At 36.6% G+C, this 9,258-nt stretch overlaps 7 protein-coding genes across 7 annotated transcripts; 3 read left to right on the top strand and 4 right to left on the bottom strand.

The window, feature by feature from the left end:
- Positions 1–3,530: 3,530 nt before the first annotated feature.
- On the bottom strand, positions 3,531–3,917 carry LOC133838519 (metallothionein-2-like). Its single transcript, XM_062269646.1, has 2 exons — positions 3,801–3,917; positions 3,531–3,741 (listed from the first exon to the last, which is right to left on the bottom strand). Exons 1-2 carry the CDS (start codon positions 3,823–3,825, stop codon positions 3,632–3,634), a joined length of 135 nt encoding a protein of 44 aa, XP_062125630.1. The 5' UTR covers positions 3,826–3,917; the 3' UTR covers positions 3,531–3,631.
- A 264-nt stretch (positions 3,918–4,181) lies between these two features.
- Positions 4,182–4,565, top strand: LOC133836618 (metallothionein-4-like). Its single transcript, XM_062267203.1, has 2 exons — positions 4,182–4,320; positions 4,378–4,565. Exons 1-2 carry the CDS (start codon positions 4,296–4,298, stop codon positions 4,485–4,487), a joined length of 135 nt encoding a protein of 44 aa, XP_062123187.1. The 5' UTR covers positions 4,182–4,295; the 3' UTR covers positions 4,488–4,565.
- Positions 4,566–5,136: 571 nt separating this feature from the next.
- On the bottom strand, positions 5,137–5,514 carry LOC133836620 (metallothionein-2-like). The gene is made up of 2 exons (XM_062267205.1): positions 5,396–5,514; positions 5,137–5,325 (listed from the first exon to the last, which is right to left on the bottom strand). The coding sequence occupies exons 1-2, from the start codon at positions 5,418–5,420 to the stop codon at positions 5,225–5,227; spliced, it is 126 nt and encodes a 41-aa protein (XP_062123189.1). The 5' UTR covers positions 5,421–5,514; the 3' UTR covers positions 5,137–5,224.
- A 237-nt stretch (positions 5,515–5,751) lies between these two features.
- LOC133836616 (metallothionein-4-like) lies at positions 5,752–6,090 on the top strand. Its single transcript, XM_062267202.1, has 2 exons — positions 5,752–5,863; positions 5,922–6,090. The coding sequence occupies exons 1-2, from the start codon at positions 5,839–5,841 to the stop codon at positions 6,029–6,031; spliced, it is 135 nt and encodes a 44-aa protein (XP_062123186.1). The 5' UTR covers positions 5,752–5,838; the 3' UTR covers positions 6,032–6,090.
- Positions 6,091–6,518: 428 nt separating this feature from the next.
- LOC133837904 (metallothionein-2-like) lies at positions 6,519–6,900 on the bottom strand. Its single transcript, XM_062268816.1, has 2 exons — positions 6,782–6,900; positions 6,519–6,716 (listed from the first exon to the last, which is right to left on the bottom strand). Exons 1-2 carry the CDS (start codon positions 6,804–6,806, stop codon positions 6,616–6,618), a joined length of 126 nt encoding a protein of 41 aa, XP_062124800.1. The 5' UTR covers positions 6,807–6,900; the 3' UTR covers positions 6,519–6,615.
- A 166-nt stretch (positions 6,901–7,066) lies between these two features.
- Positions 7,067–7,421, top strand: LOC133836619 (metallothionein-4-like). The gene is given in 3 exon segments (XM_062267204.1): positions 7,067–7,252; positions 7,311–7,378; positions 7,380–7,421. Coding segments are annotated over 3 exon segments (135 nt in total). The 5' UTR covers positions 7,067–7,227.
- A 1,245-nt stretch (positions 7,422–8,666) lies between these two features.
- Positions 8,667–9,025, bottom strand: LOC133835749 (metallothionein-2-like). Its single transcript, XM_062265803.1, has 2 exons — positions 8,913–9,025; positions 8,667–8,848 (listed from the first exon to the last, which is right to left on the bottom strand). The coding sequence occupies exons 1-2, from the start codon at positions 8,935–8,937 to the stop codon at positions 8,748–8,750; spliced, it is 126 nt and encodes a 41-aa protein (XP_062121787.1). The 5' UTR covers positions 8,938–9,025; the 3' UTR covers positions 8,667–8,747.
- Positions 9,026–9,258: the final 233 nt, after the last annotated feature.

The raw sequence follows: 9,258 nt of genomic DNA, 5'->3' as shown, positions 1-9,258 counted from the left end.
AAAATTTATTCGACGTTATATTTATTTTATTGTTTTTTTATTGTTCTATTTAATCATCTCCTCGGTTGTATTTTAATCACTTTACTTACGAAATACTTATCATCGATTCCGTGCTGTATTTGATCACAGAACCTTCTCTCTTAGACTGCAATGAATGAATGGTTCGCAGACAGCTTGACTAACTGACCAACGAAAGAAAACACTTCGAGTTAGATAAAAACTTTCGAGGAATTTCAATGGTTTACAGAATCTACATAAATCTAGTATTTGTTTTCTTATTTTCCGATTAATGTTAAAACTAATTAAGAATTTGTTTTTGAAGTGATCTTATTTTAAGAACAACATTTTTAATACGACAGTTCTTGATTTTGGAAACTAGTCTCTTTTGTCAGTGTAGTTTGCCAAAGGGCGAGAAATCGTGCTCATGTCATGGACATTAAAGTTGCACAATTAATTTAATGGCTAACCGGGCAACAAATCTCTGAACTCCCAAGTATGTTCGCAATTTATAGTAAGACATTTTAATTATGTCTGCAATAAACTTTAAGCCAACTATAATTATAATGTTTTCTTTTTAAAACTGGCAAACTGTGACTTGTGCGCTTGTTACTCAGCTGCTAAGCCATTGTCATTAGGGCTTAGACATTGTGTTTGTTTTTGTGTTTGGGTTTGTGTTTGTGTTTGAGTGCAGTCGTGCATCCCAAATTGCTGTCAACAGAGTTCCAGACCGGTTTAAGGCCAGTCAATACTTGGGGCTGGGCCATGACATGGCCAGGACATCCGGCCGCCAGCTGTAACACGCCCCGGATGTGGCGCTTAATGTGTTTGCTAAACCCAAAGACATTCACGCAGTTGCCAGTCGGTGCCTGCAATCATCGCGTCATGTGTATTTGTCTCCTCCACTATCCTCTATCTTCTGTGTGATGTGATGGCTTCAAAGTGTTTTGGGAAATCAGCGACAAAATCGAAAAACGAAATGAGTTTTTGTTAAATACATATATAGATAGATACTTCGCCCAACTCTTGATTACTCATTTGGGAGCCTTGAATCATCGACAATAGTAGTTGCAATAACAATAAAAAAAAAACGCACATATAGACTTTTAAACCATTCGCAATCAACACACTTGCTATTAACTCGCTGTGAATTCGCATCAAGTGAATTTCAAATTAAATATAAATATTTAATATGAATTGTGTGAAGAAGTTTACAGGTCACGTTGCCAGCACATGCAAAATGCCATTTTGCTGAAGAAGAATTCTGTAAGGGATACCGAATAAAGATTTACAAATTGCCAAAATAGCCAAGATTTATGGTGGTTGGGCCACAAAATGTTTTTGCGAAGGTTGCGGATTGAGAGTTGAGAGTTGAGGGTTGAGGTCAACCCCAAGCGTTTAGAGTGCGTGCTGGGTGTTGAAAGTTTTTGCTGGCGCATTTCGCATTTTTGGCCATTTGAAACAGTCGAAAATTAGCAGCTGTTGTGGCAGACAAAGAGCAACTAGACACATTCCTAGTTTTTGGCCACCTGCCCTAAAAAGTTGCCGAATTACTTTGTTGTTGTTCGTTGAACTAATCTGTTAATTTATGTTGAAAAGTTCAGCAAGTTTTTGAAGAGCTTAACAAACAAAATGCAATAAATTATTAAGAATATTTTGCAGACACCTTGAATCCCCCACCCAAAGAGAGAAATTACGATTAAAGTTGTGTGTGTTTGTTTTTTGTGCATTTCATTAATAAATATGTATTGTATATGTGTGTGTGAGTGTGTGTCCTGCAAGTTGAGGGGACGACAGCAGTGATTTGATTTCAACGAAGTTGAGTGCAACAATGGAAAAAGTTTTCAAAGCCAGCCAAAAGGCAAAAGTCACACGCAAAAGATAAACAAACTCAGCAGTCTCCACACACCATCCAACGTCTAAAAAACATCTCAGCGCATCTCCCTTGACACGACTGAGCTCCGCCTCTCAACAGTGGAACGTGCCCAAGTCTAAAGTGGCTAACGGAAAGTTAAAATGTTCTTATGCATAAGTGATGCGACGTCACATTCTTTCCATAGACTCTTCGACTTTAGCTCTCTTTTTTTACCCCAACTCTGCGTTGCGGCATTTGATGGTGTTGTTGCTGCTGTTGCTGCTGCTGTTGCTGTTGCTGCTGCTGCTGCTGCTGCTGGCGGCAAAGTGTTCACGAAGTGCCCGCATTGCAGTTGTTTCGCTTTTGCTGTTTTTTGCGTCCTTTGACTGCGACATGAAAACTTAATGCCGTAATTAACTGTTTGCGTTTGCGCTTAAAGGCCGCGACAGCGCAAATTAAATGGCGCGCATATCGCGTATACGCAGCGTGCGACTTAAGCCGCAACTTGCACGACTTCACGACCTCAGCCTCAGCCAACGATGCCAGCGAAGCCAAGCCAAGCCAAGCCAGCAATCCAGTCGCGTGACCCACTTGCGGCTGCATCTCGCTCTCACTCTTTTTTTGCCCGCTGGCCTCTCAGCCTGTCATTTTAAGGTTTCGAGCTGCGAGGCAAAGTTGTTGCCTCTGTAGAATGTCATTTCTTTTCACATTTCTTTTTTTAACTTTATCAAAACAAATCTCAAAATGCCGTGACACTCAGTTCCGTTTCTTGCCAGTGCAAAAGGTTAAACAATTCAGTCGGGCAATGTGCACATAAACTCGACCAAAAGATACCCACTATTGAAGGCAATAAGCCACCATATAAACAATAGTTTATTTCCATGCGACGCGAGCCTTTTCACCCTACCAAAAAAAAAGCGGATATGAGCCATAACGAGGCAGGCAAATCGAGCGCCAGTGGCATTTTGGAACTAGCTACAGCGTTCAGGAAATGGCTGTAAAAACATTTGAACTCGAATTTCCCTCTTACAAATTAACTTTGATGACTTGGCGCAAAAAGCAGTCATGAGGCGCGATTCCATTTCCGCCGCTTAACGCCATTAAAAACGCTCAAATTGAAATTTTTGGACTAACGCGAACAGTTTTTCGGGCTCAAGGTTGTCTTTCTGGCTCACTGGCGCTTTTGGTTCATCGTGACGCCGTCCTGAAATGTAATTGTCAACTGCAATTAACGCGACTAATGCACTTTTTGGATACCAATTTACAGCCATTTCGTGTCTCTGTTTTCACATGTCTGTCAAACTGACAGTCACTCTCTCAGCTTGTGCTGTTCCCCCAAGTGGAATTTCTACACTACACTACACTGTGTGTGTGCACACTAACCTACATAGGAGTGTGTACAAAGTCTCGAAACACGCACAAGCCACAAATCGCCCAGGTCGACTCACTTTTAGGCCACTCAGAGACCGAGACCTGGTGGCTCACTCGTTGCATTTAAAGACTGCGGCAGACTCAAGTGTCCTTTGCCTCCTCCGAATGATGACCCTTCAAGTTTCGCAATGTATAAACATATTGCACTCGTGTTGTGCTGTCAAGTGCCCTCTGCTTGCCTGTGCAAATCAAATCAAATTAAAAGTCTTCACAATTTGCGACTAATTTAAAGAGCTTGTAAGCTAAGTATGTTAAATTTGAGTTTTAATTTAAATGGTAAATGTTTTGCAACTTTTGTTCGTTATGATCAGTCAGAGATTTCATTGCATGGAAATCTATAGTGTCTTCTCAGCAGCATTTGTTCTGGCAGCATTTCGTGGTGGCTGGTTTGCTGGCGCATTGACATTGCTGATTTCCGGAGCAGTTACCGCCACATTTGCCTGAGGTGCACTGGCAATCTGTTATAGAAAACTTAATTTGTTAATTTGCGTTCTTAATTGGCATTCACTTCACTTACTATTTCCACATCCTTTGCAAGGCATTTTCAAAATGTTTAATTATAACTTTTCAAACACGTTAAGATGAATTGTTGACGCGAACTTCGCTTTTTGTTTTTGATTCCAACACTCAGCAGCTACCGCTTTTTATACCCTTCAGACAAGCTGATAAGATAAGAAAGCCGTGTGCAGTTGCGTTCAGTCAACTACGCAGCAGAGCGAGAGAGCGAGAGTGAGAGCGAATGTATTAAACGGTTCTCTGATAACGCGGCGGCTACGCAATATTTTGCGCACGCTTTGTTTATGGCTTGTGGCTTATGCTAAATATTGTATAATTGATGACTGGTTTTTCCAGATTCCCACATGTGGAGTGCAAAACTGCATACTTTCGATATTTATATCTATAAAATTCGAGTGAAGCTGACTCAGACACAAAGTCAACAAAATAACTTCGTGTTAAACAGTTGTTAATTATCGTTAATTCACACATTTTTTCGAAAACCTGAATCGTAAAAATGGGCTGCAAAGGTTGCGGAAATAGTAAGTGGAACTGAACACCAATAGATATACAATACTTAAGCCATATTCTCTATATAGACTGTCAGTGCTCAGCTACCAAATGTGGAGATAACTGCGCTTGCAGTCAACAATGCAACTGCGTCTGCAAAAATGGATCCAAGGACAAATGGTGTTCCAACAAAAATTAGTAAACAAACATCAATCTGACTTTAATCCTCATTGTAATGCAAAACAAATTGAGCAATAAAATAATAAAAAAATATGAAAAAGAGTAAATAAATTTTTTTTAACCCTAGTTATATATATTTTGAGGAAAAAAGGAGAAAATGATAAAAGTTTCCAAAGATGATTTTGATGAATTTTAGACTAAATTACTAAATGGTTTTATTTAAATCGATTTTGATGTTAAATTATTGACAAACTATATACATATCCAAAAAATATAACCACTTACTTTCTCAATTTAAGCATTCTCAATGAATTTTGAAATCTAAGCCATTTTTGTACAAATAAACAATAAATAAAATATGAAAAGTAAAGTTTTTATTTAAATTGTAATCTTATCATTTTGAAATGAAAACAAATCTACTGGCAAATCAGAGTTATAAAAATCAATAATGTTTCCAATAAGCTAACTTAAGTAAGTTTAGTAAGTTTTCAACTTAATAATCGCATTCGCAACTCTGCATTGATGAATTCCAATATAAAATAAATATATTATATGTGTCTGCTTTAGTTGCCCAATTCACGCTCACAACTCGAGTGAATTATTTAAATATAATTAATCTCTTTTACACCCATCGAAGTATTTTCACCAATTTAAAAAACCAACAAAGATTAAGATTCAAATATATATCTAAAATTTATTAAAGCATGAAGTTTATGTAGTCAGTCATAGGTATAGAATAAATGGGTTGATGAACATCTATTTATTTTGGCAGCACTTGGAAGCTGGTTTGCTGGCACATTGACATTGTTGGTTTCCGGCGCAGTTACCTCCACATTGGCCGGCAGTACACTGGCAGTCTATAAAGGAATTATGTTATAAGTAGTTTATAAGTTTATCTTCTTTAAAATAAGGATATATTTCACTTACTGTTTCCGCATCCTTTGCAAGGCATCTTGATGATGTTTTTATTACAACTTTTTAATTAGTCTATATGAATTATTGACGCGAGCTTCGCTTTTTGCTTTTTGATACTACTGCTGAGCAGTCGCTGCTTTTTATACTTTTGAAATTAGCTGATAAGATAAGAAAGCCGTGTGCAGTTGCGCTCTGGCGGCAAACGACGCTACGAAACTACGCGAACAAATCTCAGATAACGCGGCGGCTACGCAATTTTGCGCACGTTTTGAATTCACATAGTAAATGTTCCATAATGAATTTATGAATGATGTTTCCCCTTAATGGTGTGCAAAATTGCATACTTAGGATATCTATAAAACGCGAGCAAAGCTGAAGTAGATACAAATTCGAAAAGAAGACACCGTGCTATAAAGTTGTATATTACAATACGAAATCAATACAATCAATACAAAATGGGTTGCAAAGGATGCGGAAATAGTAAGTTAAATAATCTATCCGTACTTTATAAACTTTGTAACCCTTATTCCATTTATAGACTGCCAGTGCTCGGCCACCAAATGCGGCGATAACTGCGCCTGCAGCCAACAATGCAACTGCGTCTGCAAAAATGGACCCAAGGACAAATGCTGCTCCAACAAAAGTTGAGAATATGTTTTATCCTTGAATTGCACAATATGATTTCAATAAATTGTATAAATAGCTAAACTAAAAGTTTTTATTGTTTAATATTCTAGTAGTATAAGACTACAAATAGATGTCATTCAGATGAAATGATGGAAATTACAAATATAATATTATAAACATTATTTCCTTATCTATTTTACGACTTTCGGATAAAAGAAAAAGATTTATAATTAAATATCAAATAATTCAAACTCCCCCACAACTATTTTGTGATGTGAAATTCCATTACTAGATTTAAAATCCGTAAGTTCTAAGCAATTAATATGATTCCATAAATAGAGTTGTAGGGGTCTAATATTTGAAAAATTGCAAAGGAATAAAAATTGGTATAGAAAATCACAATGTTTGAAAAACCCATTAACAAGTAAGCCTCAAGTTCATTCTCAAATCATACCAAATTTACCCCAAACTACCCGTCATCCATTTAAATAAAGAAACGATCATATGATTAAATTATAAATTAAATATTATATTTATTACGCTTCATTATTAACAATAGGTCAGAGATTTTAGTATAGAACTCTTTAACATTCTCAGATTATCCTCTATTTATTCTGGCAACACTTTGAGGCTGGTTTGCTGGCGCATTGACATTGTTGGTTTCCGGCACAGTTACCTCCACATTGGCCGGCAGTACATTGGCAGTCTATTTAATAGTTTAGAAGAATTAATAAGATAACCTTCTTTTAATTTTAAATTCTCTTCACTTACTGTTTCCGCATCCTTTGCAAGGCATCTTGATTATTGTTTTTTTTAAAGGTTTTTAACACTTTAATGTCAAATGTTAACGCGAACTTTGCGTATTGTTTTTTGATATTATTGCCAAACAATCGCCGCTTTTTATACCCTCCAAACCAGCTGATAAGAAAGCCGTGTGCAGTTGCTCTCCGGCAACACACAGAAAATACAAGAACAAACGCAGATAACGCGGCGGCTACGCAATTTTGCACACGCTTTGATAAATTGATTTCATATGTGTTGTAATGTGTACAATAAACATATGAATGATTCTTTTTTGACTCCCCCACGGTGCGCAAAATTGCATACTTAGGATATCTATAAAATGCGAGTGAAACTGAAGCAGAGACAAACTCGCAAAGAAGACACCGTGCAATAAAGTTGTTTATTACAATACTAAATTAAACACCAAATTCAAAATGGGCTGCAAAGGATGTGGAACTAGTAAGTTTAAATAACAACAAGTAATTTTTATAGAGTTTAATCTTTATTCCATTTATAGACTGCCAATGCTCAGCCACCAAATGCGGCGACAACTGCGCCTGCAGTCAACAATGCAACTGCGTTTGCAAAAAATGGACCCAAGGACAAATGCTGCTCCAACAAAAATTGAGAAACTATTCTTAGCTGTAATCCTTGTGCCCAAAATTATGATTCCAATAAATTGAATAAATGCTAAACTGAAAGCTTTTGATTTATTATTTTACAAACAAATTTAATTCATTTGAAATATCCGTATATAAAAGAAAAATGAGAATTATTTACATTGCAGTCAACAACTATTTTATTTTCCAATTTTTGCTTATAGAAATCAAATAATTTTGAAATTAAATACTATAGCAAATTCTTCTAATTCTCTCATAAGTACTAGGAGATGTGAATTGCCCTTTAATGTATTGTATTTGAATCCCAGAAACCATTGATATGATTCAATAAACATTGTTGTGGTTATTTAAAAGCTTGCAAGTTTCCCCCCGTAACAACCGCAAACAAGTAAGAAAGCTACAGTCGAGCGTACTCGACTGTGAGATACCCGCTACCCAATTTGATTAAAGCCAATATATTTTGCGGTATTATTCTCAAAATATACCAAATATACTGCAAATATACTAAAAATATACCAAATGGTATATGTGGTATATCGATATAGTACCGCGTTCAAAATATACCATGGACGGCTCAATATACCAGATTGTGAGGCAAAGCAACTCAGATCCCTAGTAAGAAGGCGTTTTTGGCCATACAAAAGTATTTCTTTAATAACTTCGACAATTTTTATCTGATCGCAACCAAATTTTCAGGAATCATAACTACTATAGTTATTATTATATATATCAAAATTCACAACATTAGCTTTAAAATTACGCTTTTTATTCGATTTTTTTGATTTGCGGGGGCGGAAGTGGGCGTGGCAAAAATTTGAAACAAACTTGATCTGCGTGCAAACATAACAAATGCTGTCGAAAAAAAATTATAGCTCTATCTCTTATAGTCTCTGAGATCTAGGTGTTCATACGGACAGACGGACAGACACACAGACGGACAGACGGACAGACGGACAGACGGACATGGCTATATCGTCTCGGCTGTTGACGCTGATCAAGAATATATATACTTTATAGGGTCGGAGATGCCTCCTTCTACCTGTTACATACATTTCCTGTCGGCACAAAGTTATAATACCCTTCTACCCTATGGGTAGCGGGTATAAAAATAAATATATTTAGAAATTCACAATGTATTAAATACAAATTAATAATTTGACCACAAATTCATACTAACCATATAAAATTTACCCCAAACTATCCGTCATCCATTTAAATAATAAAACGGTCATATGATTAAATTATAAATTATTATACATTATATTTATTACGCTTTAGTTATTCACAATCAGTCGGAGATTTAATTATAGAACTCTTTAAGGTCATAGCAGCCTCTATTTATTCTGGCAGCACTTGGAGGCGGGTTTGCTAGCGCATTGACATTGTTGGTTTCCAGCACAGTTACCTCCACATTGGCCGGCAGTGCACTGGCAGTCTATTAAATAATTTGGAAGAGTTTATAAGTTGACCTTCTTTTAATTGGAGTTGCTTTCACTTACTGTTTCCGCATCCTTTGCAAGGCATCTTGATTGTTGTTTTTTTAAAAGGTTTTTAAAACTTTAATATGATATGTTATGTTGACGCGAACTTTGCGTATTGTTTTTTTGATATTATTGCCAAACAATCACCGCTTTATATACCCTTCAAACCAGCTGATAAGAAAGCCGTGTGCAGTTGCGCTCCGGCAAGAAACAAGAACAAATCGCAGATAACGCGTCGGCTACGCAATTTTGCGCACGCTTTGATAAGACACAACTTCTATGCTAAATATTGAACATTCTCGTTTAATCTCGTTTATGGAACTTTGAGCAAATGGTGTGCAAAACTGCATACATTCGATATCTA

This window comes from Drosophila sulfurigaster, chromosome 2R, assembly GCF_023558435.1.
Source record: "Drosophila sulfurigaster albostrigata strain 15112-1811.04 chromosome 2R, ASM2355843v2, whole genome shotgun sequence".
NCBI classification, from domain to species: Eukaryota; Metazoa; Arthropoda; class Insecta; order Diptera; family Drosophilidae; genus Drosophila; species Drosophila sulfurigaster.
This window is presented reverse-complemented; position numbering and strand designations above follow the sequence as displayed.

Coding starts and splice junctions, on each gene's coding strand:
- LOC133836616 (XM_062267202.1), top strand. CDS start 5,839: ATGGGTTGCAAAGGATGCGGAAATA. Junction 5,864..5,921: donor TTGCAAAGGATGCGGAAATA/GTAAGTTAAATA, acceptor TTCCATTTATAG/ACTGCCAGTGCTCGGCCACC.
- LOC133836620 (XM_062267205.1), bottom strand. CDS start 5,420: ATGCCTTGCAAAGGATGCGGAAACA. Junction 5,326..5,395: donor TTGCAAAGGATGCGGAAACA/GTAAGTGAAATA, acceptor ATTCCTTTATAG/ACTGCCAGTGTACTGCCGGC.
- LOC133836618 (XM_062267203.1), top strand. CDS start 4,296: ATGGGCTGCAAAGGTTGCGGAAATA. Junction 4,321..4,377: donor CTGCAAAGGTTGCGGAAATA/GTAAGTGGAACT, acceptor TTCTCTATATAG/ACTGTCAGTGCTCAGCTACC.
- LOC133835749 (XM_062265803.1), bottom strand. CDS start 8,937: ATGCCTTGCAAAGGATGCGGAAACA. Junction 8,849..8,912: donor TTGCAAAGGATGCGGAAACA/GTAAGTGAAAGC, acceptor ATTATTTAATAG/ACTGCCAGTGCACTGCCGGC.
- LOC133838519 (XM_062269646.1), bottom strand. CDS start 3,825: ATGCCTTGCAAAGGATGTGGAAATA. Junction 3,742..3,800: donor TTGCAAAGGATGTGGAAATA/GTAAGTGAAGTG, acceptor TTTCTATAACAG/ATTGCCAGTGCACCTCAGGC.
- LOC133837904 (XM_062268816.1), bottom strand. CDS start 6,806: ATGCCTTGCAAAGGATGCGGAAACA. Junction 6,717..6,781: donor TTGCAAAGGATGCGGAAACA/GTAAGTGAAGAG, acceptor ACTATTAAATAG/ACTGCCAATGTACTGCCGGC.